At 60.3% G+C, this 25,580-nt stretch overlaps 9 protein-coding genes across 9 annotated transcripts; 5 read left to right on the top strand and 4 right to left on the bottom strand.

Moving 5' to 3' along the window:
- Positions 1-157: 157 nt before the first annotated feature.
- Positions 158-1,744, top strand: COLE_04022 (uncharacterized protein; the record flags this gene model as incomplete). Its single annotated transcript, XM_018420625.2, has 3 exons — positions 158-373; positions 406-1,092; positions 1,127-1,744. The coding sequence occupies 3 exons, from the start codon at positions 158-160 to the stop codon at positions 1,742-1,744; spliced, it is 1,521 nt and encodes a 506-aa protein (XP_018282565.2).
- Positions 1,745-2,000: 256 nt separating this feature from the next.
- Positions 2,001-4,220, bottom strand: COLE_04021 (uncharacterized protein; the record flags this gene model as incomplete). The annotated part of the gene is made up of 4 exons (XM_018421708.2): positions 2,001-3,486; positions 3,677-3,867; positions 4,128-4,156; positions 4,190-4,220. The coding sequence occupies 4 exons, from the start codon at positions 4,218-4,220 to the stop codon at positions 2,001-2,003; spliced, it is 1,737 nt and encodes a 578-aa protein (XP_018282564.1).
- Positions 4,221-4,613: 393 nt separating this feature from the next.
- Positions 4,614-7,159, bottom strand: COLE_04020 (uncharacterized protein; the record flags this gene model as incomplete). Its single annotated transcript, XM_018426269.2, has 2 exons — positions 4,614-6,490; positions 6,523-7,159. 2 exons carry the CDS (start codon positions 7,157-7,159, stop codon positions 4,614-4,616), a joined length of 2,514 nt encoding a protein of 837 aa, XP_018282563.1.
- An 820-nt stretch (positions 7,160-7,979) lies between these two features.
- COLE_04019 (uncharacterized protein) lies at positions 7,980-8,492 on the top strand (the record flags this gene model as incomplete). The annotated part of the gene is made up of 1 exon (XM_018427240.2): positions 7,980-8,492. One exon carries the CDS (start codon positions 7,980-7,982, stop codon positions 8,490-8,492), a length of 513 nt encoding a protein of 170 aa, XP_018282562.1.
- Positions 8,493-9,713: 1,221 nt separating this feature from the next.
- Positions 9,714-12,190, top strand: COLE_04018 (uncharacterized protein; the record flags this gene model as incomplete). Its single annotated transcript, XM_065626318.1, has 10 exons — positions 9,714-9,763; positions 9,846-9,963; positions 10,015-10,059; positions 10,108-10,204; positions 10,257-10,386; positions 10,450-10,504; positions 10,617-10,750; positions 10,787-10,856; positions 10,908-11,716; positions 11,752-12,190. 10 exons carry the CDS (start codon positions 9,714-9,716, stop codon positions 12,188-12,190), a joined length of 1,947 nt encoding a protein of 648 aa, XP_065482399.1.
- A 549-nt stretch (positions 12,191-12,739) lies between these two features.
- COLE_04017 (uncharacterized protein) lies at positions 12,740-14,100 on the bottom strand (the record flags this gene model as incomplete). Its single annotated transcript, XM_018425684.2, has 5 exons — positions 12,740-13,100; positions 13,148-13,228; positions 13,263-13,320; positions 13,863-13,984; positions 14,069-14,100. The coding sequence occupies 5 exons, from the start codon at positions 14,098-14,100 to the stop codon at positions 12,740-12,742; spliced, it is 654 nt and encodes a 217-aa protein (XP_018282560.1).
- A 1,069-nt stretch (positions 14,101-15,169) lies between these two features.
- COLE_04016 (uncharacterized protein) lies at positions 15,170-21,285 on the top strand (the record flags this gene model as incomplete). Its single annotated transcript, XM_018427156.2, has 6 exons — positions 15,170-15,249; positions 15,344-15,652; positions 15,691-15,814; positions 15,864-19,541; positions 19,577-20,432; positions 20,471-21,285. The coding sequence occupies 6 exons, from the start codon at positions 15,170-15,172 to the stop codon at positions 21,283-21,285; spliced, it is 5,862 nt and encodes a 1,953-aa protein (XP_018274785.1).
- Positions 21,286-23,280: 1,995 nt separating this feature from the next.
- Positions 23,281-23,973, top strand: COLE_04015 (uncharacterized protein; the record flags this gene model as incomplete). The annotated part of the gene is made up of 1 exon (XM_018422918.2): positions 23,281-23,973. One exon carries the CDS (start codon positions 23,281-23,283, stop codon positions 23,971-23,973), a length of 693 nt encoding a protein of 230 aa, XP_018279646.1.
- Positions 23,974-24,328: 355 nt separating this feature from the next.
- On the bottom strand, positions 24,329-25,502 carry COLE_04014 (uncharacterized protein; the record flags this gene model as incomplete). Its single annotated transcript, XM_018422917.2, has 4 exons — positions 24,329-24,928; positions 24,971-25,151; positions 25,196-25,369; positions 25,441-25,502. The coding sequence occupies 4 exons, from the start codon at positions 25,500-25,502 to the stop codon at positions 24,329-24,331; spliced, it is 1,017 nt and encodes a 338-aa protein (XP_018279645.1).
- Positions 25,503-25,580: the final 78 nt, after the last annotated feature.

The following is a 25,580-nucleotide window of genomic DNA, read 5'->3' as shown; positions in this document are numbered from 1 at the left end:
CATTTCGCGTCTTTATCCGGACCCCCTAAAAGGTCACGTGAGTTTATTATGGTGCCTGAGCAACTTTCAGAAAGTTCAATCGCCACCGACCAGGCCGTGCTCATACCACAGGTGCAGGTTTAGCACCGCCAATCCCCCGCAGACTTACCAACACAACATGGCGACGCAGCTGCCCCCGCCGAAACGCCAGAAGAGCGCGTACTCCAAGAGTATTGCGCCGCCCGTGGTGCCCGAGCCCGCGGCGCCGATCCCCAGTATCGTGGTGCAGTTTAAGAATGCCGAGACGGGCGAGAGCGTCGGCCCCGCGATCAACCTCCCAGCCGATACGGGGCGGGATGCGCTGCAGATGCTCATCAACAAGCTGAAGGGAGAGGTGAGAATAACTGTAGGAGGAGCTGACCGCAGGACGAGGACCCGATGCCGTACGCGTTCCACTTGTTGCCGAAGGAGGGGGCGCGGGTCGCGATCCACGAGAGCATCAACGCGGACGCGCTGGCGTCGAACAAGTTCTCGCCGGAAGATGTGTTCGAGCTGTGGGCCGAGCCGCAGGCCGTGTTCCGTGTGCGCGGAGTCGGACGGTGTAGCGCGACGCTGAGCGGGCACGGGAGCCCGATTTTGTGCACGGCCCAGTCGCCTACTGGGCGGTATGCCGCGACGGGGTCGGGCGACGCGACGGCACGGATTTGGGACATGGAGACGGAGACGCCGAAGCATACGCTCGCGGGCCACCGCGGCTGGGTGCTCTGCACGGAGTGGGATGGGATGGAGAAGACGCTCGCGACGGGCGGGCACGACGGGCAGGTGCGCGTGTGGGACGCCAAGACGGGCAAGGGGAGCCAGCCGATGACGGGGCACACCAAGTGGATCACGTCGCTTGCGTGGGAGCCTCTCCATCTCGCAAAGGGGGACACGCAGAGGTTGGCGAGCGCGAGCAAGGACGGGACGGTGCGCGTGTGGAACACAGGCAACCGCAAGCTCGAGTTCGTGTTGACGGGGCACGCGGCGAGCGTCAACGCTGTGCGGTGGGGCGGTGAGAATGTCATCTACACCGGTTCGTCGGACCGGACAGTCAAGGTGTGGAGCGGTGTCGACGTGAGTAACTGAGCTAAGCGACGTCTAACTCCAGGGCAAGTTGATCAGGACGCTCAACGAGCACGCGCACTGGGTAAACACCGTAGCGTTGTCGACCGACTTCGTCCTCCGCACCGGGCCATACGACCACACGGGCAAGCACCCGGCCGACGTGAACGAGGCGAAGGCACGCGCGCTAGCGCGCTACCGCGCCCATGTGGCGACCCAACCCGAGACGTTGATCACGGGAAGCGATGATCACACGCTGTTCTTGTGGCCGGACCAGGCTGCGCCGCCAGTATCGGGCAACCCGAAGAAGCCGGCGGCGCGTCTCACGGGCCACCAGAAGCAGGTGTGCCATGTGGCATTCAGCCCCGATGGTCGGTTTGTAGCGAGTGCAGGCTTCGACAACGCTGTGAAGCTGTGGGAGGGGAAGACGGGCAAGTTCGTTGCCAGCTTGCGCGGGCACGTCGCGGCTGTGTACCGCGTCGCGTGGAGCGCGGATAGTCGGATGCTCGTGTCGGCGAGCAAGGACTCGACGCTCAAGTTGTGGAACCTCAAGACTTTCAAGATCAAGAACGACCTGCCGGGACATACAGACGAGGTCTACTGCGTCGATTTCGTTGCGGACAAGGTCGTCAGCGGGGGGCGCGACAAGACGGTCAAGATGTGAGCAGTCCCGATGAGCGCGCTAACAAACAGCTGGCGTCACTAGAGTTCCTAGAGTCCGGGGCTATAGACGAGCTACATGCATACCTTGTACATCATAGCTTGACGCGGGTTAAACATTACGGCGTGCACATTTCCACTCGCTGTTGGAATAAGCTATGCATAAAGGCTACCGCGACGACACGACACGCAACGGCTACACTACTACTGTCACTGAAGGAGAACAGAGCAAGACCTGACACACGCGAGCTGCACGGGGGCTACAGCTTGGAGAACACGAGCCCAATGACGACGTACGCGATCGTGAGGGGCGGGGTAAGGACGGCGTACGACCAAGAGATTGTCTTGGAGATGAGGCGCTCGAACGCATCCCCGCTGGCAGCCTGGGTGAGCTGCGCAAGGGTGAGCGCGGGTGGGCTCGACACAAGAAGCACGGAGCAGAGAATGAACACGGGGTCCGCCGCAGCGGGGAAGGGGTCGGTGCGCGCGATGTACGCAATGGCGGGGAGGAAGAGGAGAGGCACGAGGATCATGCGGGACACGACAGCGACGAAAACGGCGCGGTTCTCGCCCTCGTACGCGTTGCTCTTCTCGCGCGTTTTGAGAGCGCGGATCTTGCGCTCGATGTAGCCCTTGAGCGTGCGGTCAATCTCGTCGGGGAGCTGCACGGCCTGCGGGGGCGTGTAGAAGAACGCACCCAAAACGACCAACGTCACAGGGATGGAGCACTGGCCGGCCGACTTGATGGCGGCGACAAAGGGGTGTATGCCCGACACAAAGGCTTGGAGGGGCGGAATGAGCGCGATAATGATTGAGATGAGGGCGGCCCAAGTCGGCACCGTCATGAAAGCGTAGAACCCATTCCACGCGTTGAGGGCAACTACGCGAGCGCGAACCACGGCGCGCTTCACGAATGGCGCCGAGGGGGAGATGCGGCGTCGGAGTAGAGGCATTTCAGGTCCACCCCACTCGTCTGCGTCCTCGGCCTCGGACTCAGAGCTGTCCTCAGCCAAGTCCACTAGTTCATGCCGCCGCGTCTGCTCGGCAGGCAAGTTCCAGAAGTCGCGCCCCGAGTCGGCTCTAGACGGCAGGCGCGAGCGGCTCGATGAACGGCTCAGCGCACTTCCGCGACGCTGGCGAGGGCCAGCGGGAGAGAACGCGCGCGGGCTCCGGCCCAGAGGGCTAGGCGAGATTGGGAGGGAGCCAGGGCGCTGCTCGCTTTCACCGCTCATGGCGCGACCGCGGGCCCCACTGAGACCACGGGGAACGGGAACAGAGGCGCGGTTGCTTGCAGCCAGCGCCTCGAGAGAGTTGAAGGGGTCTTCGCGCCCCATGGGCTCAGGGGAGAGCATATTGATAGGCTGTCCAGTGGTAGTAGTCGGCGACGCGACCACGACGTTCTGAACGTGGCTTTCGGGCTCGGAGGTGAGGGGAAGTGCAGGTTCTTCGTCGTCCGCGGACGCAAGGAGCTTGACACCGTACGACCAACGCAGCACCATGCCCAGCGTCGAGTACAGCACCATGTAGGTCAGAGCGCGACCGAGCATAGCGTCCTTCGAGTCGTCCTTGCCCCACTTGAGGCCTGGAACGACGCCGACGAGCGACTGGACGAGCGCGATGGGCAGCGAGTTCGAGTTCTGGAACATGGCGGCGCAAATAGCGAAGGCGGTCTGCGACTTCTTGAGCTTGAAAACCTTGGACAGGACCCAAGCGACGAGGGCGGACACGCCGGTGATGACGACAAAGCTGGCATGAGCGTTGACCTAGGGACGCGGAGGGGAATGTGGCGAGCGCAGCAGCTTGTACACACCAGGAGGGTGCGCAGCAACCAGGCACTGTGTCCGAGCCTCGCCTTACACATGACGCCAACATCCAACGCAGCGGCTCGCGAGGCCATCTGCAGTGGATGCCGGCGCCGCCAACGCATGCAACTCACCTTAGTGGGATAATCCACATCTCCTTCAGCTTGGCAGGCGTAAGGCTAAACGCCACCTTGCTGAAGAGCAGGGCGGGGGTGAAGAGCGAGACATTGATGACGTTGAGCTTGCGCTGCGTCGCCTTGTCCGTTACACCAGTGGAGGCAAGCACGTAGCCTGCAATACAAAGAAGGACGACTTCTGCGATGGACTGGGGTCAGCGCGTACGTCGAAAGGTGGCGCGCTAAGCGCCGCGAGGACGTGACGCGATGCAGGAGCGGCCACAAGGATGGAGGAAGGCGATCAGTGCCGTCGGCAGCTTGGTGCCAACGGGGTGCGCGGCATGAGAGGGGCCTCGCGGCGATCGCATGACTGCGCGGCGCGTCTCGTGTGAGGCCCGCGCGATCGTGTGAGACAACCGCCGCCCTCCTGTCCTCTCCCATCTCACTCCCATCTTGCGTCGCCACTCACCTGGAAAACTGTGAGGAGGAGAGTCCCGACTGCTGTCAGCGCCGTCGGCGTCGCGTACGTACCGGGAATAGAGCTGACCGGGGGGGCGAGCATGCTGCCTGTGCTGGCAGATACAGTGGCGTTCGGAAGACGGTGATGACTTGTTGGTGGAATGAGGAGACGACGAGATCAGGCCGCGAATCAACTTTGTGCACGCCGCCACCGGGACAAGACGTCATTGTAAGCGACCACACACGTGTGTGAGTTTTGCAGCCAAGGGCTTGGGACCAAGCAGGCTGACATGTGCATTGTGCATGCTGCCTCTCTCGGCAGTGCGGTGCCTCTCCCGCACGCATCCCCAGCACGCCGAGCGGTGCATTCGTTCATGCTGCGTAGAGCTCGGAGTTTGCTCGGTCAATGCACATCGATCTCATCCGTGCACAAAATAGACACCCTGCTTCTTATCTGGACTCGGGCTAGGGCTATTTCCCGAGATCACCAGTCTATCTATTTCCGGGTTGGGGACGGTGTGGAGCGGGTCGAAGGGGTAGACGGCGTCGAGGCTGTAGACACTGTGCTCACGGACGACTCGGAGCGCCGCTCAGCGCCCTCGATCAACTCCCCGCACATCCGGTCGTCCATCCGCACACTGCCGGTGTGCGCTTTGTGGTAATGCTCCGGCCGCGCGCCCTTGCCGGGAGTAGGGATGGCGGCTTCCTTGGCGGCCTCGCGCACGATGCCGCGCGCCAGGCTCTCAATCTCCTCAGCCTCTTTGAAGAACACGAGCGGGACGTTGTCCGGCACCTGCTCGTACGCGCGCTGCACGCGGTACTCCCACTGCGCGGCGCGGCGGAGGAGCTTCTGCTCGCTCGCGCTCAGCTCCTGCAGCTCGGCCATGGTGCCGTCAATATCCTCCTTGGTGGGCCGGCCGCTCGGCGTGCCGGGTGTGCTTGCTCCGGACGGTGGGCTGTCGAGCTTGATGTCCCCAAGGTCTCGGTCAAGCTTGGTCGGGTCGCCAGCCATGCGGCGAAGTTCGTCCACGCGGCCTGAGGTGACGTCGCGAATGAATATCGCGGCGATCTGAGTGGGCCGTTCATGCGCAATGGCCGTGTACAGTTCCAAATCTTGCTCGCCCGAGTCACCGATCAAGATGAATGTCGAGTCGTCGAACTCGTCGAGGATCTCCAGAATGGACGGGCGCTTGCGCTCGCCCGCCGGCTCAAAGAGAGACGTCACTATTGACCGCCCGCCGTAGAACTTGAGCTTGAGACTGTAGTACGTCGGGAAGCGGTGCAGCTTGAAGAACTCTGTCACGATTGGGAACAGCTCAAAGGGCGAGTTGGACACGAAGTGCAAAGAAGACATGCCCTCCTGCGTGAGCTTCTGGTAAAGCTCACTCATGCCGGGCACGGCAATATCCTCGAGGCGCCGGCAGAAGACATTGCGGAACACCTCTCGCGGTCCGCTGAGGATATCTGAGTGCTTGACGGTATCGTCGAGGTCAGAAATGACGCGAATCCCTCCCGGCCGAGAGATGCCCACTACCACATCAGAGGTGACGGCTGTCCGCCCGATCCCCAGACCCATGAGGCCCATCTCTTGCTCGCCGTCGCCGTCATTCTGGTTGGGAGGCTCGGCGCTCGAAAAGAAGCTGGTTGCGCTCGACACTCGCCGTGGCACGCGCTGCTCGTACGGCACGTCGGACGGCGAGGCTTGGACGAGTCTATCCGGGCCCTCCTCGCTCAATAGCTCGGCGTGGATGACAAGACCCCAGTCCGTGCGGTCGTTAGCCGGGTCGTCGGCAAACGCCATCGGCACCGACTGCGGGTGCGTGCAGATTCGTTGCCAAGGAATGACGAAATGGTGCGCAAAGTGGCCCTGGCCGTTGGTCGTGAATGTCGTCCGCATGAGGGGCTCCTGGCGGAACAACTCAGCGTCAGGCTTGGGCGGCGCCTCGCCATTCTTCTGCGGCAAGGGGATGGTGTACATGCTCAGCGCCACGCGGCGGAACGGAAGCACGCTCGACCAAAACGGGCGTAGTCGCGAGTCGAGATATTCGTGCGCCAGCGACAGCACTTCGGGATTGGCAAATGCCATCTCGCTTGTATTGCTTCTGCTCGGTGGTGGGGAGTCGGTCGACCTGCTTGCCGGAGCGCCTGACCGGGTCGCTGATGGCGGCTTGTCGGCTGCCGGGAAGTCCATGGGCGCCGGCTCGTCGGTCAACGCCTCGTCCATGACTTGCGACATCTGCGACTCGACAGGAATAGCCGGCAGGGCGGCAAAGCGCTTGGCGATGCCCATGAGCGCGCGCTGGGTCCGCGTCGCGCTCGACGGGTCGCGGATAAACGAGCAGAAGCCCGCCGTAGAAACGTGCAGATCAAACGCTGAATGTTAGCCGGTTCTCACCTCGACTCACCGTCTTCGCCGCCGTCTTTGCACGGGCGCTTCACAGCCCATCCAGGCAGAAGGTTGAGCACTTCTTGGCCCTTGATGCTACTCTTGCGCCCGTCGCGCCACTCGCGGGCCCACTCGCCCCACGTCTGCGGCTTCTCTGCGCCTCCTCCCGTTACCGAACTGGCCGCCTGGCTCGCTGCGCCCGCAGCGAAGCTCGCCGCTGTGCCTAGCAACCCGCGTGCGCGCGAAGTGAAGCCAGCAGTGGCGCCAGAAGCAGACTGAAACGCGTGAGACTGGGTCACACTCGACACAGCGTTGTGGACGCGCACTCGCTTGCCGCCCTGCACGGAGGAGCTGGAGCTGGATGCGCTGTACGACGAGTAGAAGCTGGATGAGCGGTACGGCTCCTGTGCGTACGGCACGGGACCGGGGCGCTCAGCAAGCGGTCTACCTCGAGGGGGCGAGAGTTGCGCAGCGCGTAGTGGTGGTGTCACTGTAGAGTCGGGGTGTATTTGTGGGCGCGGGGCGTGTGGAAGGGGAGGGGCGTTTGGATGGGCGACGGGAGAAGCATGATGTGTATGCTGCGCACGCGCGGCTAGCCTTGGCTTGGGAGGAACAGGTGGGGGAATTCGAGGGCGCGGCATGTCGTGTGAGGACATTAAGATGTAGGAGAGTGATGGAAGCTGGAGAGCTCGGAGGGGGTCGAGAGTAGCGAGAGCGGGAAGCAATGTTGGTCAATGGTGGCCGAGTCGATGACGGAGTGGGTGACCTGGGGTGGAGGTTGGTTGGTGGCGTTTCGTTGGCGCCCCCAGATCAAGGGATGAATGCATGAATGGATGTCACCGTCACACGCACGTGGGAAATAGGTTGGGCTGGGTGAAGGAAAGTCGAAAATAAGCACGGCAGGTCAGTCAAATAGGGCTACTTGGAATGATTGATGAGATTAACATTGAGGCTAATGAAGATACACAAGACACACATAGAATTGATTATTATGCATCTCATTATGATTGTGATTAGGTCCACACAGCCGCACAGTCCGTGTCCGCACCAGATGTCGCAGATCGCAGATTTCAGATGGATCGCCCAAGATTGACGCCACCGGGCCACCGGCGCGCCCGGCGATCGCGATGATCTTCTTGAACATGCACATCACTTTCGACCCTCATCGCACGCTGGACTGAATACAAGCCAACCGGGCCGCGGGCCGCCCACTCCGCCGCTCCGCCCGGTCACCCAGTCGCCGGATTTGCATGTTCACATGTGTCGGTTCGCGATCCGCGATTCGCAAAGAAACGGTGGAGACGATCTTTGGAATCTTCTGATCTTCGCTAGATCGACAGGAGCCCTCCTCAATTCCCCCTGGGAGCTTCGAGGCGCCGCTTGCATTCTTAAAAACTGACTGAACTCTGTCGTGCGAAATGTTCGCGAACTTGTATCGACTAACAGCTGGCGATCCGGCGACTCGGTAGGTCGTGTATGTGTGTTTATGACTCCCATGATTCATGGCCTTCACATCGGAATCATCGCCCTCCTCATATCCTCATGCCCCTCAGCAGCCTCACTCGACGGTCGCAAAGGGCTTTGCGCCCTGTGCTATGCACGCACACATCGAATCACCGAGTGTGTAGTTTTGGTGCCTCTGCGCCCTCCTCCCCAACTCCCCAACGGTCAAAGGCTTGCCTTTGCGGTGCGATGCGACGCAAAGCAGCAGATATGAACAGCGCAGTAGTAGTTCAGAGTTCTCGGGTTGTGGTCGAGATCAGCTTGGACGCGTTGAACGAGACGCGACACAGGGGGTTTAAGGGGTTTGGCGTCGTGTCACACCGTGTGTCGGAATCGCTGGATCCCGGAGGGAGGTGGGGGCGCCGGGGAACATGGGAAGTGTGCGGATCCGGAGGCCGGAGAATGAGAGCAGCCATCGCAAGCGAGGTCGCGAGGTCAGAGATCAGAGAGCAGGAGGTGGAGGGGAGGCGGCAGTTGACGGCATGACGGGTAGTGTGCACCGGCCGGCAAAGAAGAAAGGTCCATGTTACGAGAGGACAGTCGACATCCTGGTGTCAGGTCATGTCAGGGCGTTTTGAAACTGCGCCTTTGGTGTGGGCCATGGATTGTCCATGCGCGCCTTGAAGCCATCTTTCCATGTGTTCCCCCCACTTTACTTCAGAAGAGAATTGGTCTACCTGAGATTGGCGTTTTGGAATTTTCAAGCTCCCGTCTGCCGTTTGGCCACCTATCGTGTCCTGACCCGTACTGTACAGTCAACCCGTGCGCCCATCTTTTCCCCTTGCGCCCCCTTTCGCTCTGTGGCCCTGTGGATTCCCGGGGATCCCCCTTGTGTATCCTTTATGACCTGACATCCCTTTGCGTGCTTTGACCCACTGGCCACCAAAGGCTAGGATGCAGAAAGGCACAGGAGCAGCCCCCGTGCCCCTACTACCCCCGTGCCGCCCCGTCCGTCTGGCGTCTGGCGTCTGGCGTCTGGCGTCTCAGCCTGGCTTGGTGGCCACGATGCGCTCAGACCCCTTTGGTGTCCCCCCCCCCCCCTTGACCCCTTTTGATCCTGGCGTCTCGTATGCCTCGATGCCTCGACGCCTCGTCTCGACTGGCGTCTGGCGTCTCGTCCACCCACTTGGTGCCACTTCTCTCCACTCCATCGTCCTCATCATCATCCATTCCCTCCTCCTCATCACTCGTCTCGAGACACACTCCGCAGCCTCCTCCTCCCTCCCTCGCGATCCCCCCAGCTCGCTACTCAACATCTAACTTGCCTATCTTCGACCTCACGTCGACTCGCAGCCGCGCGTAGCAAAGTCTCCCCTCTTACTCCCCCCCCCCCATCCCCCGTCCCCCTTGCAACAGTTCCCCCTGTACGCTTCACGTTGCACTCCATCGCAAGAGGCTTGACGCGCCTTCACCGGCCACCGTCGTCATCTACCATTCACCAACAACCCTACCAATACCATCCCTTGCACTGGCACATCCAACCCTCTCCCTCGCCCTCCCTTCCTTCGGCGTCTCATTCCGTCGCCGTCCGTCGCCGTCCCCATTGCCGCACTCGCGTTATCCGACCCGCTCGCCACAACCATCCAACGTCGCCCCCTCCCATTTCACGCCTCGACTCCAACTCCGGCTCCCTTGTCCGCCCCCCTGCACCTCGCCACCCAACTCCACCTCGAACCAAACATAACTAGCGCACAGGGCCGACTCAGCATGCTTGGCGGTCCTACAGAGGTCGAGGTCTACCATGCACCTTACAAGGAGTAGGTGGATTCTAAACTTGTTGCAGCGTGTACGGCGCACGCGCAGCAAGATGGCCACTTGTTCAGAACGCTGATCTTCCAGAGGGCCTGGAATGGAGGAGGCCATCCTCTACCCCCTTCCCCCTCCTTCGGACGTTGTTCCACGCCGTTTAACCAACGCCGAGACAGCCCGCGTCGACCTTCTCTGTCGCCTGTTATTCGTAAGTCGCTCCCCAACCTTCCTTTGCATGGCAATACTGACGCGTCCATAGTTCCTGGCTACAGCTCCCACCAAGTGGTCGTCACTCCCGACGAGCGTGAGTGTAGCGTGACACCTCCTTCATTGTTCACTCTAACGGGCCCAGCATCTCCCCGATCTGTCAAAGTTCCGTCTTCCCAATGGCGAGGATGTGGCTTGTGTTCTCTGGAACGGGCTGTACCACATCACTGGCACGGACATTGGTACGTCATCTTGCGCCCTGCATCACACCTTGCACACATGCTGACTGTGCAGTCCGCGCCCTTCAATTCCGCTTTGAAGCCTTTGGGCGCCCTGTCAAGCTCCCAAAGAAGTGGGAGGAGGGCGTCTTCTCTGACCTGCGCAACCTCAAACCCGGCGTCGATGCCTGCCTCGAGGAGCCAAAGTGAGTATGACCCGACACCATTCTAGATTGTCCTTTTTAGTAACGCACGCTTACACCTCTTAGGTCAGCCTTCCTCGACTTCCTCTTCCGCAATGGGTGTATCCGTACACAGAAAAAGGTAGGTGTGATGTGGTCTGCTTTGTCGCGAATCTGTTGCTAACTGGTCAGCAAAAGGTATGCCCGTGACACGAGGACGACGTCTTCCTGTTCGCCCAACCACGCGCTAACAGAGTCAGGTCTTCTACTGGTTTTCTGTGCCTCACGACCGGCTCTTCCTGGACGCGCTTGAACGCGACCTGAAGCGTGAGAAGGCCGGCCAGGAGCCAACGACGGTCGTTGTCGGTGAACCGGCCCGCAGCTTCAAGTAAGCGAGCGGCTCACCATCAACTGACATCCACAGATATGACCCTCGTCGGGGTCTCTACGAGCAGTTCATGGGCAGCAACAGGGGTATGGAGGCGGCGATTTTGGTGAGTAACCTCTCGATCGTGAGGCGCGTTCCACCCACTTACACCGACCAGGACCAGGTCTACCCGCTCCAGGCACGCATCCCCGCTGGCATGGTGCCCCAAAACGTTGGAGTGGAAGGCTCTAGACAGTCGAGCATCGACCCCAACCTCGGATACGATGGCCGCATGATGGAGCACCCAAACGATCAAGGTCTTTGGCCTGGTCGTGTGGGGCAGCTGGACTCGGCTGGCCAGCCCATCCCGACGGACTTCGTCCCACCGCCCCCCGACCAGTACACAGCAGGACCTGGAGGATTGCCGCAGTTCACGGTCACCATGTTCGAGGGTAGCTCGTCGTATAAGCGGAAGCGCGCCCGCTCATCAAAGCGCTCCTCGCCCTCTAAATCGGTGCAGCCTGAGGGCGAAGATGAGAAGCGTGAAATGAGTCTGGCACCTGGGGAGAAGGAGCCCGCCCGCAAGGTTGCGCGTGCCAACTCGTCCTCGTCAACGGCAGCCGACAGCACGGGTAATGCCAGTGGCACGGCCGGCAGCAAGACGCCCGCGACGGGGGGCGCGACAGATGAGAAGACGTTTGTGTGCGTATTCGACTTCTGCCGTCGGCCCTTCAAGCGACTCGAGCACCTGAAGCGTCACATCCGCACCCACACGCAGGAGCGCCCGTTCTCGTGCAAGCTTTGCAACCGGGCCTTCAGTCGACAGGATAACCTCCTGCAGCACCTTCGTCTGCACCGCAAGGACGACCCGCCCCGTGCCAATGACGTCGCCGAGGACCGCCTGAGCGCCCCACCATATGTGGGGCGTCGCTGGCCTACGCAGTCGCCCGCTCCAACCGAGGACATGGTCGCTCACGTCCCCATGGCGTAAGTCTTGCAGCACATGCCCCACCTGACAGCAGCCCCAACGCTTACCCGGTGGCAAACTTCAACAACATGTCGTACCGCTCGACCACGGTGCCGCCAGATTGGCTTTCGATGCCGCCTCCTCCTCCGACATGGTCCAACGCCCCTGTCCCCGTGTCGGTTGGCCACTCATTCTCGCCTGCGCCCCAGCCTATGCGCTTCCGGTCCGCGACGCCCCAGATGCAGGCGAGCAGCTACTCGTACGGCTCGATGCCGCCACCACCTGCGCCCGCGATGATGGCCGCGCCTATGCCGATGGCGTACGCGCAGGCAGGATATGAGCAGGCGCCGGACCCATCATACGGCGCCGGATTTGTGCAGGGATGGCCGGAGCAGGTCAACGGCGTGCAGGACGAGGGCAACGACAGTTATGATAAGAGCTACGAGACTGTCGACGTGTCCGACCCGAACGGGTGGCAGGCGCCCCCGCAGTAGTGTACACACTTGTATATACCCTTGAGAATGTACTGGTACTGGACGCCTTTCTCTGCTCGATCTCCTCAGTAAGCATAGCGATCGAATGATCGAGCGAAACGCTTTCACGCGACCCAACCCATCATTGTCGGTGCACACAGGTCAACCCCGCCTTGAAACTTGACACATATGCCACACAAGGGGGTGCGCTGCGTTTTATCACTGCCGTAACAGGCATTACAGCAAGTCAGCAATCAGCAACGTAAAAGCGCAATGGGATAAGTTTCCGGATCTCCTAGTGCTCCATGTTTCGCAATGTTGGTGTCAGACAAACTTGTTTGCGACTCGAGACTAAGGAGCAGGCGGTGAGATGATCACACGACACACTTGCCAAACACAGTGGTAGGTTCAGCTGGATCACAGCGGTCAGACCAAATTGGAAGTTCTACGTAAGGCGATGCTCAGCCGTATACCCCACAAGCGCACAACGCGTTGCATCCACAATTCATGGTAATCAGACAATTTCAGACATGCGCGCATAACCGAGGCCTGCGAAACATGTACACGCACCTAGTCCTCGCGACGGTCGTCCTCCGCGGGACGCGCGTCCTCGTCCGCCGCCTCGCGCTCACGCTCGCGCTGCGGCGAAGCAGAGCGGCGACGGTCGTCATCCCGCGAGGGAGAGCGGCCTCGCTCATCGCGCTCGTCACGCTCCTCACGGCCACGGCCCTCACGGCGGTCGTAGTCGCGGTCACGCTCGTCGCGGTCGTTGTCGCGGTCGCGACGCGGCGAGGGCGAGCGACGACGCGGAGAGGGCGAACGGCGGCGAGGCGAGGGCGAACGGCGCCGGGGAGGGGAGCGGCGGTCGCGATCACGGCCGCCACCGCCGCCACCACCACCACGGCCGCCCCACTCACGCTCACGACGGAAGCTGAAGTCAGTTGCTGACATGCGATCACTCGAGGCCTGGCAACTCACTCCTCGTGGCGCCACGCGGCGCTCGGGGGTCGCTTGGCCCACTGCACAGTCAGGCGACGGCCTTCAACAGTACGCCCGTGCCTGCGGTCAGATGATGGGTACAGTGTCGACTCACATGTCATAGTAAGCGTCCTCTGCGTCATCCTCGCGGCGGAACTCCACAAAGGCGAAGGCTGCGGTAAGTGGTCAGCGAAAGTCACAGGTCACAGAAAGGAAGGGTTGCGGCGTAGATTTGCTCGCTCGGATCGATTGTCCGCTCGCACCGCTCGCTCGCTCGCTCGTCTTCAAAGTGCTCGATCGCTATGCGCGTGTGTGGAGTGCCACGGGGCCGGTCGAGTTACGCTGACGGCTCGTGGCCTAACGCGCTCGTCTTGATCGGCTCGCGGGACCCGTCCGAGGAAATGGCCTCGCTCGCTTGCTCGCGTCGCCATGTCGCGGCACTGAGACTCCTGTCGCTCTCGACATCGGTCGCCTTGGTCGCTTCGCTCGGGGATTGAGTAGACCTGGAGAGGACTAACGAAGAGGCTCAGGTAGGAGGGAAGGCTCAATCGATGGTGGGGAGATGCCGCTCAACGACTGGCACCATCCCTTCAGCATGTCTCCTGTTCCGCAGCACACACACACATACACACATCAGAACAACTTGGCGCCAGCCGCCCACAACGCCGACTCCCCGCTCCAAATACAATGCGAAACAGGACGGCACACAACTCACGAGTCGAGGAAGGCGACTTGAGGGCGGGGATGTCGCAGCGGACGAGGCGGCCGAAGCGCTCGAACTCGTACGCGAGGTCGCGAGCCCTAAGGTTTGGCGAAAAGCCCGTGACGTAGAGGACACTTGGGGGTGAGTGAAGCGCTACGTCGGGTGTTGTGGAGCATATTGACTCACGTCCTGTTCTGAGTATGTTAGCTATAGCTTACGCAGGAAACGAGGTGGAAAGTGCACTGACCATTATCTATACGTCTCTTGGGGAGGGTTAGATAGTGACACGACTAGGCTGAACTATGCACGCGAGTGGATGGTAACTCGATGGGAGGATGTGAGAAGGCGGAAAGAGATTGAGATTGAAAACGACGAGTAGGAGAAGAGGTGGGTGTCGTCAACACCCCGCGTGAGCTAGTGAGGTAAATTGTTAGCTCCTCACACTTAAATCTTCGCGTGGCACATGTGGTTGAATCCCCTGGATCCTTCGACGAGGATTACAAGTCAAGCTAATAAGCAATCTCAGGGATTTGGTTGTCACGATCAATCAATCCAAGTCAGGCACAGGGGGAGGCAAGGGATGGGAGGGCCGGGAAGGATCGACCATCTCGCAGCTCGCATGGCACATCTCATCCATTCACCCATCCACCATTAGCTATTAGGCTACATTATTAGGTTGCAGCCAATGCATCAGCATTCAACAAGCCCCTCTGTTCATCCTCCTCCCTGCTCCAGAGACATGCACGTATGCACCATCATCTCCTTCATAATGTCTTTTCAACTCGTCTGGGCATTGTACAAGACACGTAGACATCTGGTCCGATTTGATCTAATAATTTATGCAGAGTCCCCAATACCTTTTGATAACCGAAAGACGCGCGGGGGTGGCATTCCTGGGATTTGTATGGGATATGGGATGGGATGGGACCGCGTTGACCGCACCGCCCTGGGGGTGCCCAACTTCACACAAAGCGACAGCCACCTTCCCTCTTCAGCCCTTGATACACCGTACACCCACCGTCCCACATCCTTGATATCGCACTTGGCCAAGTCGTTACTCGCTCTCCGTTCTTCCTCCCCATCTCCCACCCCCCCCCCCCCCCCCCCCTCCTCCCCATCCTTCTTCTTTCCTTCGCCGTCTCTCCTTTTCCCCTCATCACTACTCCCCCCTCCCGCTGTGCCCCGGCCAAGCCCTTGCTTCCGCCCGCACGGCTTGGCGTTGGACGCCACCGGTACTAGAGTTGAATTCCGGCCACCGACAAAACATCGCTTCGTCTACCTTCTCCGTCTCGTCACACCTCCATCACACTCCTCCCACAATGTCCTTGCCCGTCCCCGGCGGCACGGCGGGGTCGAGGAACCGCATATCATCTCGCTTTGAAGGTATCGATGACCTTTCGTACGTTGAGCTCGCTCTAAAAGATGCGCAGCGGCGACCCTGCAGGTCGTCCATCGCGGGCAACCTTGGAATGCACCTCGCTGACTGTGCGCAGAGCTCTGCCTTCCATTGCAGAGGACACCATCTTGGCCGCGCTCCGTGAGCGCTATGTCACGTCGCAACAGTACACTGCTGTTGGGGCATCGGCGATCGCCTCCGTTAATCCCCTCGTCTCCCTACCCCAGAACAGCGACATCTCCCTCCAAGACTACATTCATGAGTACTTCAGATCGGCCGGCGACGACGTTGTCGGCGAGGATGAGGTCAGCTCCAAGGAGCGCTTGCCCCCACATATCTTCCGCCTCGCTCTCAATGCGTTCTACAACATGCGCCGGACGGGACAAGACCAGATCCTACTCATGAGGTAATATTCGCCAGCGCTACAGGCACTGACGCTCGCAGCGGTGCGACGGGCTCCGGAAAGTCCGAACTGCGCCGCCTTGCCGTCAAGGCCATCGCCGAGGTGTCCGCCGCTCCTCCGGGCAAGAAGGCGCACAAACTGCCTGGCCAGATTGCCAATGCTCACGTACGTGGGGTGCCGCGCGCCGCTGAGCTACCAACTGACGTCCATGCAGTTCATCCTCGAATCTTTTGGCAACGCCCAGACCATCAGCAACGAGAATGCTTCGCGCTTCGGCAACTACACTGAGATGCAGTTCAACGACCGTGGACGTCTGGAAGGCATGAAGACCCTCGAGTACTACTTTGAGCGCACTCGTGTGTCCCAGACGCCCGCCGCGGGAGAACGCAATTTCCACGTCTTCTACTACCTTGTGAACGGTATAGAGGGCGAGGATCGACAGCACCTTCACCTGGGCCAGGTTAGCGACTATCGCTACCTGCAGTGTCGCGCTCGGCGCAGCGGCCCCACTGACCGCGAGCGTTTCTCGCAGCTCAAGAATGCGTTCAAGGCATTGGGCATGTCAACGCGCCTCGTGGCGCAGGTCTGCCAATTGCTCGCCTGTGTCCTTCACATCGGCAACCTTGACTTCATTGACGAGCCGGGTATGCACGAGGGCGCCGCTGTCGCAAATGAGCACGTGCTTCAGCTTGTCGCCGAGTTCTTGGGTGTTTCGTTGCCCGCACTGAAGGAGCTGTTCGCGTTCAAGACGCTGCTCCTAGGCAAGGAATCGGTCACCACATTCCTCAACGCCGAGCAGGCTGAGGATGTCCGTGACGAGCTCGCGCGCTCACTCTACTCGCTGCTGTTCTCTTGGCTGAACGAGAATATCAACCAGAAGCTCTGCAAGGAGAACTTTGCCGCTTACATCACCCTCCTCGACTTCCCGGGTCTCCAGAACAACTCCGGCCCTACCCTCGGCGTGAATTCGCTGGACCAATTCTGCTTCAACTTTGCCAACGAGAAGCTCCAGAACTGGATCCTCCATCGCATCCAGGAAGCTCCTCTAAAGGAAGCTGCCCAGGACAAGATGCCATGCGAGCGCGTCCCCTACTACGACAACACTGAGTGCCTCAAGATGTTGTTTGCACCGAAGACAGGTCTTGTCGCCATTGCCGATGAGCAGGCGCGCAAGAAGAAGACGGATGCGAGCATGATTGAGACGATGGCGAAACGCTACACAGGCCACTCGTCGTTCCAGATCGGCAATCTTGATCGGAGCGGCGCGTCGTCATTCACTGTCAACCATTATGGTGGCCCTGTCACCTACTCTGCCGAGTCCTTCCTTGACCGTAACGCGAACGACGCGGGCGCCGACCTCCTTCGTCTTCTGCGTGGCAGTGTCACTGGACCCAGTAACGTTCCGGACCACCAGGGGTCTAACAACCCCTTCATCCGCAACTTGTGGTCGTCTAAATCAATCGCCACTCAGGCGCACCCTCGCAACGACGACACCATCGTCGGTGCCCAGCAGCCGATGCGCCCTATGCGAGCACCCTCTACTCGCCGCAAGCGCGGGCCCAGGCTCTCGGCTGTGACTGAAGAGGATGGCAATGACGATGCTGTCGGCGGAGGCAACGACTCTGGAACTGCGGGTACCCATCTGCATTGTGTTGCTGGACAGCACCAACAGGCGATCAACAGTCTGTTCGACAGTATTGAGTCGGCGCAGTCATGGTTCTGCTTTGCCCTCCGTCCTAACGACTCGCAGCTGCCTGGCCAAATCGAGGCGCGCTCCATGCGTGCTCAGATTCGAAGTCTCGGACTCACGGAGATTGCCTTGCGCATGCGCATCAACTACGAAACGCGCATGACTCACCAAGAGTTTTCCGACCGGTACTTCGACGAGTTCACCGAACGCGCGATCGGAAACCAGGCAGCGGCGGCTGACCGCATCAGAGACTTCAAGAGAGTTCTCAAGCTGAGTGATGTCGACATGGCCGTTGGATCCGACCGGGTCTTCCTATCCCATCGTGCTTTCCATCGCTTCGAGGACCGGCTGCGTGAGGCGGAGGGGCTTGAGCTGCCTTCTCACCTGCAAGCCCCCCTCACTCGCAACGACCCCTTCGCACCTGGCATGCGCTCCTCGTCGCCTGAGCCTGAGCCTGTCTTTGACTTCAATGACCGCAATGACTCTTTGGCGGCATTACCCCTCGTGGCCAACGCTGAGCCGGCGCCTCGCGGAGGCGGTCCAGGCTCCGACTTTGATGGTGACTCGCGCAACTTTGCCATCAGCCAAGCAACGAGCCCGTTCGGCGATTCTCAGTCGAACCTCGGCACCGAGTCGTATGCTCCGTCACGGGCCATGTTCCGCGACGCGGACCTCAAAAGGGCGAACCGCGGCGAGCGCGACGTCCTCGACGCTCTACCGGACGATAACGAGGTCAAGGAGGAGTACAAGGAGTCACGCGCGCGTCGGCGCTGGGTCTGGCTTTGTTGGTTCCTCACATGGTGGTGCCCGGACTTCCTTATCGCGAAGGTCGGCCGTATGAAGCGACAGGACATTCGCCAGGCGTGGCGCGAGAAGCTAGCCATTAACCTTATCATTTGGTTCATTTGCGGCTGCACGATCTTCGTCATCGCCGGCCTTGGTCTCGTCATTTGCCCCCGCCAACATGTATACACAAAGGCCGAGCTGGCCTCGCACAGTTACAAGGACAAGCCCACGCAGGCTTACACCTCGATCCGTGGCGAGGTCTTTGACATGACCAAGTACTGGAAAACGCACCAGTCCATCGTACCTATTGTCGATCAGAAAACGTACTTCACCTACGCTGGCAAGGAGGCAGAGGTTCTGTTCCCTGTTCAGGTGTCCGCCGTCTGTGGCGGCACGGAGGGGGCCATCAGTTCATACGTGACTCTCGACTCGGTCAACTCGACGGACGTCTACGCCAAATACCATGACTTCCGCGCTTGGACCAACGATTCGCGTCCCGACTGGTACACCGAGCAGATGATCATGCTGCGCTCGCGGTACCAGGTTGGCTGGATGGGGTACACCAAGAAGGACATCAAGTCGATGTCGGGGCAGCGGAACGTCGTAATTTACGACGACCATGTGTACGACATGACCAACTACATGAGGCAAGATGGTGGCGGTACTCACCTCATGGGCAACGGCCAGGCCGACGCCCGCGCCGAACAGGACCGCCAGTTCATGTCCCGCTCGATCATTGACCTGTTCGAGTACCACAAGGGCGAGGATGTTACTCGACTCCTGGAGGAGGATGTTCGGAGGGTCGTGGGTGACGAAGTACTGCGCTTGCAGAAGCAGTGTCTGCGAAACCTCTTCATCATCGGCAAGCTGGACACGCGTGACTCGACTCAGTGCCAGTTCTCGACATACATTCTACTCGCCCTATCTTGCGTCATGGTTGCTGTTATTGCCTTCAAGTTCATCGCCGCCATCCACTTCGGTCCCTCGCGTGCTCCCGAAAACCATGACAAGTTTGTCATCTGCCAGGTCCCGTGTTACACAGAAGGCGAGGAGTCTCTGCGGCGCACCATCGACTCGCTGGCCAAGCTGCGCTATGACGACAAGCGTAAACTGCTTTTCATCATCTGTGACGGCAACATCAAGGGTTACGGTAACGAGAAGCCAACACCGGCTATCGTCTTGGACATTCTTGGTGTCGATCCCAACCTTGATCCCGAGCCGCTGTCCTTCCAGTCTCTGGGTGAGGGCGCGAAGCAGCACAACATGGGCAAGGTGTACGCGGGTTTGTATGAGTGCTCCGGCCACGTCGTTCCCTACGTTGTTGTTGTCAAGGTTGGCAAGCCCACGGAACGCCCCAAGCCCGGAAACCGTGGCAAGCGTGACTCGCAGATGCTGCTCATGCACTTCCTCAACAAGGTTAGCTCACCCCCACCAATCTTGCTGACACTCAGGTTCACTATAACTCGCCGATGAACCCCCTTGAGCTTGAACTCTACCACCAAATCAAGAACGTCATCGGTGTCAATCCAAGCTTCTACGAGTACCTATTCATGGTCGATGCCGACACCACGGTCCAGGAGCTGTCGCTCAACCGTCTGGTTTCGGCTTGTATGCACGACAAGAAGATCATTGGTATCTGCGGCGAAACCTCGATCACCAACGCCAAACAGTCGATCGTCACCATGTCGCAGGTGTATGAGTACTTCATCTCGCACCACCTCGCTAAGGCGTTTGAGTCGTTGTTTGGCTCCATCACCTGTTTGCCCGGTTGCTTCACGATGTACCGCCTGCGCACGCCGGACACGCGCAAGCCGCTCTTCATCTCAAATCAGATTATCCACGATTACTCGGAGAACCGTGTCGACACTCTTCACCTGAAGAATCTGCTCCACCTGGGTGAAGACCGTTACCTGACAACGCTGGTTCTCAAGCACTTCCCTACATACAAGACCAAGTTTGTGCGCGACGCAAAGGCGCAGACGGTTGCTCCGGACTCGGCCAAGGTTCTGTTCTCCCAGCGTCGTCGTTGGATCAACTCGACCGTCCACAACATGGCCGAGCTCATCTTCCAGGAGAACTTGTGCGGTTTCTGCTGCTTTTCCATGCGTTTCATCGTCCTTATCGACCTGGTGTCGACGGTCATTGCCCCTGTGACAGTCGCGTACATCGGATACCTCATTTACATCATTGTCTCGACTCAAGGCAACATCCCCACCATCTCCATCGCCATGTTGGCCGCCATTTATGGCCTACAGGCTCTCGTCTTCATTTTCCGGATGCGTTGGGACATGATTGCATGGATGATCTGTGAGTTTACTATCGCCTGGAGACTTTTGCTTACTTAGTCTACATTCTTGCCATCCCCGTCTTCTCGTTCTACCTTCCAATCTACTCGTTCTGGCGCATGGACGACTTCTCGTGGGGTTCGACACGCCTCGTCGTCGGCGACGGCGGTAAGAAGATTGTCATTCACGATGAAGGCAAGTTCGACCCCAAGTCGATCCCTCTCAAAAGCTGGAACGACTACGAGAATGAGCTGTGGGACCAGGAGTCGAACCACTCGGACGGCACCTGGGGCCCTGGCAAGAGCGAGTACGTCGCCGACTACAAGGAGAGCATGTACGGCCAATCGCTGCACGCACAGTCGATGTACGGCGCCCCGCAGTCAATGTACGGGCACGGTTCAGTGTACCAGACCTCGCAGCTCGGCGGAGGCCACAACATGCGCTCTCCTCGCGGAATCTCGCCGGCCGGTTCGTACTCCGACCTGCGTGGCGCCTCGCGCGCTGGCTCATATGGTGGAGATGCGCCTCCTAGGGGCACATTCTATGCCGCACCAGCGATGGGCGACGCCAACTCGTACAGTGGTCACGGGCACGACGCGGGCAGTCTGTACGGCACCGGCTCCTTCTACGCGCAGCCGATGGGCCACCACACGCCCAATTATGGTCTCCCGCAGCATCACATGGGGGACACGGCACCGGGCGAGCCTTCAAGCGAGCAGCTCGAGCAGAGCATCCGCCGCATTTGCGACGGCGCCGACCTCGACACGCTTACCAAGAAGGGTGTGCGCCGTCAGCTGGAGAGCGAGTACGGCATGCCGCTCGCGCAGCGCAAGGACGAGATCAACCGCATCATTGAGGCCGTTCTGGCCGAGTAATTCACCATCACGTTACACACAGACAATGGACCTTGTTCACGAAATGACGACTGTTAGGAGTATAGGAGTATAGATGCATCTCACTAGTGCACGGATGCGTACCCTTGATTTGTACTGTTTCTCCTGATTTACCAGTTGCGGTTTCTGGGCATAAAAGCAGAGGAGTTGCGGAGCCGCGGCTTGCACCGAATCTATTTCCGGCGCTCCCAAGCACCCCAGACGCAACTTGTCAATTGCTCAATTGCTCAAGAGTCGAGGCCCACTGGCTGTAGGCCTCCCCTAACACGTTATCAATTATCAATCGGTGAATGCCGCATTCTTTTGGCAGTAGAATATGGTGTGGCCAGTGTGTAGTGTGGGCGATATTTGGCCGATTGCCGAGTTGGGCCTCGAATCTACTGCCGATCTTGTCAGAGTCCAGAGGTTGGCCCTCACTCCTCCAGGCCTTGGGCCTTGGAGATTGGAAACAGCGGTCCGAGCGCGCTGAGCGCTGAGCGGCCCTTTTCGCATTAAGCCACATTGCATGCGAGGCCTGGACACGCTCAGCAGATCAGCAGATCAATGTGGAGGCTCGTGCGTATGATCTCCAGACACGAGGGCATGCGGCCGAGCGCTTTTGTGAGCTTACGAGCTTACGAGCGAAGATGGAAGCGGCCACGCGAGTCCGTTTAGCGTCAACGTCCAGGCATTTCGCACTCCGACGGGACGCAAGGGAGTTTTTAGGGAGGTGAACGCCTAGGAAGCTAGCAAGGTATCCGTATATCTCGGCGCCTGAGCGGTCTATTCCCGTCTCACTACGGGGTGTATGGCGCACATGCACGTAAGCACATCAAGCTGCGTGGCCAGAGATGAAAAAAACAGAGGAGAGGTCATGTTGGTCGTCATATCGCGTCGCGTAGCGTCGCGTCCAAGAGTGGACGCTATGAGACCCCAGTTGCTCTGTGCCTGCTGCGGAGGCCGCGTCGCGACAGTGCGGTGATCGGGGCGGACACCGGAGGTGCGCATGCGAGGAGACGGGGGGGGGGGGGGGGGGGGGGGGGGGGGTACGTGGGGGCGGAGTGCGGCCCGGCGTCTAAAGCCAGAGGATCAGAGGCGCCGTGAACGCGGGGACGAGCATGGACGGCACTTCCGCCACGGCCCACGTTCCGCGACTCGTGCCAGACGCGCGCGCGCGCGCTCTCTCTGCAGTATCAGAGCTCATACGAGGCGACAGTCCAACTGTAGAGGCTAGATGGACTAGGACTTGGTGCTAGCCGGCAAGCCGGCAAGCGATGGCGGCAGCGGCGCCGTCCTGACCCGCTCCCGCCGCCTCGCTTGCTGACTCATGACCAACAGTCACAATGAAGCTATGCGGGCATGGGCATGGACGACGAGAGATCTGTGCGGGCATGTGCGAAAGAGATCAAAGAGAGGCCTGATGGCCTGATGGCGGCGGCGGATGGGACATGGCGACAAGAACGAGGCCATGGAAATTGGGGGGGTTGTGTAATGTGCGCAATGTGCGACAAGATCGGGGCGAGTACGGCTAGTGCGAGCGAGGAAGGGTGAATGTGATTGTGCAAGTGACCGGACGCTGATCCACACGTCCAGACAATTCAGAAGCAACACGAGGCTATAAAAAGAACGGCACACGTCTTGGCCCCTGGCCAGGTCCAGAGCTTGACAGGGTTAAGCAATTTCTCCCCGCCCCCCGCAGCACACACTTAGCACTCGCCCCTCGATTGCCCTGGAATGCATTGATTTGCCTCCCACCCCCGTTCCACTCGAGCGCTGTGTCTCGATGGCGTCCATTCATCTCCCTCCGCAGCCGACAGCCATCACTCCCCCCGTTTCTCGCCGTCTTTCATTATAAATACCCAGCCGCCCACTCTTTCTCTCTCTCTCTCATCTCAACACTCGCTCTCTCTTTACATTCCCTTAGTTCACCGCTGGACGGCTGCTCTCTACGGACTTACTTATTCCTCCTCCACCCCACACACATACTCCACACCCAAAATGCTCGCCAAGTCGCTCATCTTTGCCACGCTCGCCGCGCTCGCCATCGCCGCTCCCACCCCCGCGCCCTACGGCCGTCACCGCCAGGGCAGCCACCGCAACCACCAGTGGGGCAACCACGGCAGCAAGTGGAACAGCAACAACAACAACAACGGCTCGGGCTCGTCCGACTCGTCCAGCTCGGACTCGTCGAACGACTGGTCGCCCTCGACCTCGGACTCGGGCAACTCGAGCAACGACTCGTCGTCCAACGACTGGTCGCAGTCGCAGACCACCACCTCGGCCGACGCGCAGTCCACCTCTTCCGGCTCGTCCGGCCAGGTCGACAGCGGCTCGGCCGTCTCCGGCGGCTTCTCCGCCATCGCGTCGTACTACGACATCACGAACCCGTCGGAGAACGAGGGTCAGAGCTCCGGCTCGGTCGCCTGCTCGGGCGCCAAGTACGCCAACACCGACGCCATCGTCGCCATCGCGTCGCAGCAGTACAACGGCGGCGCGGTGTGCGGCAAGCGCGTCCGCATCACCGACACCAAGACGGGCAACACGGCCGAGGCCACCATCGTCGACGAGTGCATGAGCTGCTCGGACAACCAGCTCGACCTCACCCCGTCGCTCTGGAGCCAGCTCCACGGCCAGAGCACCGACAACAACAACAACGACGGCGTCTTCGACATCAAGTGGGAGTACATCTAAGCTCCTGTTGATCAACACTGGGCAGGACCCCATACGAGAGTGCATTGATTGCACTTGCATTGAGACCCCCGAGGGGCTCACGCTCTAGATGAGCATACCTCAGTTGTAGTAGCCGCTGTGCGGCAATGCACTGTACCATCGTAAACCAGGGCGTTGTTGTGCTTCGTGATGCTTGAATCGGAGTGCTTGAAATGGCGATCAGATTCCGCCGTCATCTCCATCTCTCCGCGTCAAATTCAGCGTACGTTAATTGGCGTCAGCACCTCTCCTCCTCTCCCCGCCCTCAGCACCCCCGAAATCGTGTATCATAACATCAGGACATAAGACATTCACAGTCATTGTGGCTGCTCTCCCCCTACCACTTGGGCTTGACATACCCGAAGATCTGGGATGTGAGGTTAGGCGGGCGCCACTGTCCCGTTGTCTCCGGCGCCGTGTTGTGCATCTGCTGCGACTGCACATGCACCGGCGGCGGGGGCACCATCTGCGTCCCAATAGACGTGGGGTGGACGTACGCCGGCTGCTGCTGCTGCTGCTGGTACTGCTGCTGCTGCGGGTACTGCGGTTGGCTCTGCTGGTACTGCGGGCCTTGCTGGTACTGCTGGTACTGCTGGTACTGCTGGTACTGCTGGCCCTGCTGGTAATACCCCTGGGTCTGGCCATGCTCCTGGCCATACGCCGGCGGCTGGTACTGGCTCTGCGGGGCGCCGGGCGGCGGCGCATACTGTCCCGGCTGGGCGTACTGCTGCTGCGCCGAGCCGTGCCACTGCGCCTGCTGGGCTGTGGCGTGCTGCGGCCCCTCTTGGCCATACGAGGGCGGCGCGCCGTGCGTGTGCGGCCGCGTGAACCCCGTCGGGCCCGAGGGGCGGTGGCCCGCGGCGTTGAGCGCGGCGCCCGTGCGCGCGGCGGTGTGGCGCGAGCGCACGGAGCGGATGGGCCCCGAGAAGCGCGGGTACTGGTGTGAGCGGGGCGAGAAGCGCGAAGAGAAGTCACTCACCTGCTGCTCGAGCTCGTCGAGCTTGCGCACCACGTAGTCTTGGCTGTGCGTGTCGCTCATGCTCGCGTGCTCCGCGTACTCGGACACGAAGCGGCGCGCGTCGTCGTCCGTGCACCGCTCGTCGCCGAGCGCAGAGCTCAGGCGTGCGGCTGTCGTGATGTCCCGTGGCGGCCACTCGGCGCTGCCGTCAGCCCGCGAAACCGTGATGGGTTGCGTCGGACTCACTTCTCGCTCGGCACAATCTTCTCGATGCTGTACTTCTCGCGGATCTTCTCAATCTGCGGGCTGAAGCGCGGGAAGTCGGCCTCAAAGTGTCCAAGCTTGTTCGCCATCATCTGGATGCTGCGCTCGTTGCGCGAGTTCGCGACGTAGTACGCCTTGAGCGTGTCGTACGCCTCCCTGTTGTCAGCGGCGGTGCAAGGCGGGCGGTGGCCCGAGGGATCAAGTCGGCCGCGCTTAGCGCGACTCACTCCGGAGTTGTCTCCTCTTTGCGGAGCACGCGCTCCACGCCGCTGCTAGTTAGAGCTGCCATGTTTATGAAAAGTGGGCGATGGAGGGTTGGTGGGATGGTAAGCGAAGTTGAGTCTTGGCGTCTAACGATCGGCATCTG

This window comes from Cutaneotrichosporon oleaginosum (genome assembly GCF_008065305.1).
Source record: "Cutaneotrichosporon oleaginosum strain ATCC 20508 chromosome Unknown ATCC20508_contig03, whole genome shotgun sequence".
NCBI classification, from domain to species: Eukaryota; Fungi; Basidiomycota; class Tremellomycetes; order Trichosporonales; family Trichosporonaceae; genus Cutaneotrichosporon; species Cutaneotrichosporon oleaginosum.
This window is presented reverse-complemented; position numbering and strand designations above follow the sequence as displayed.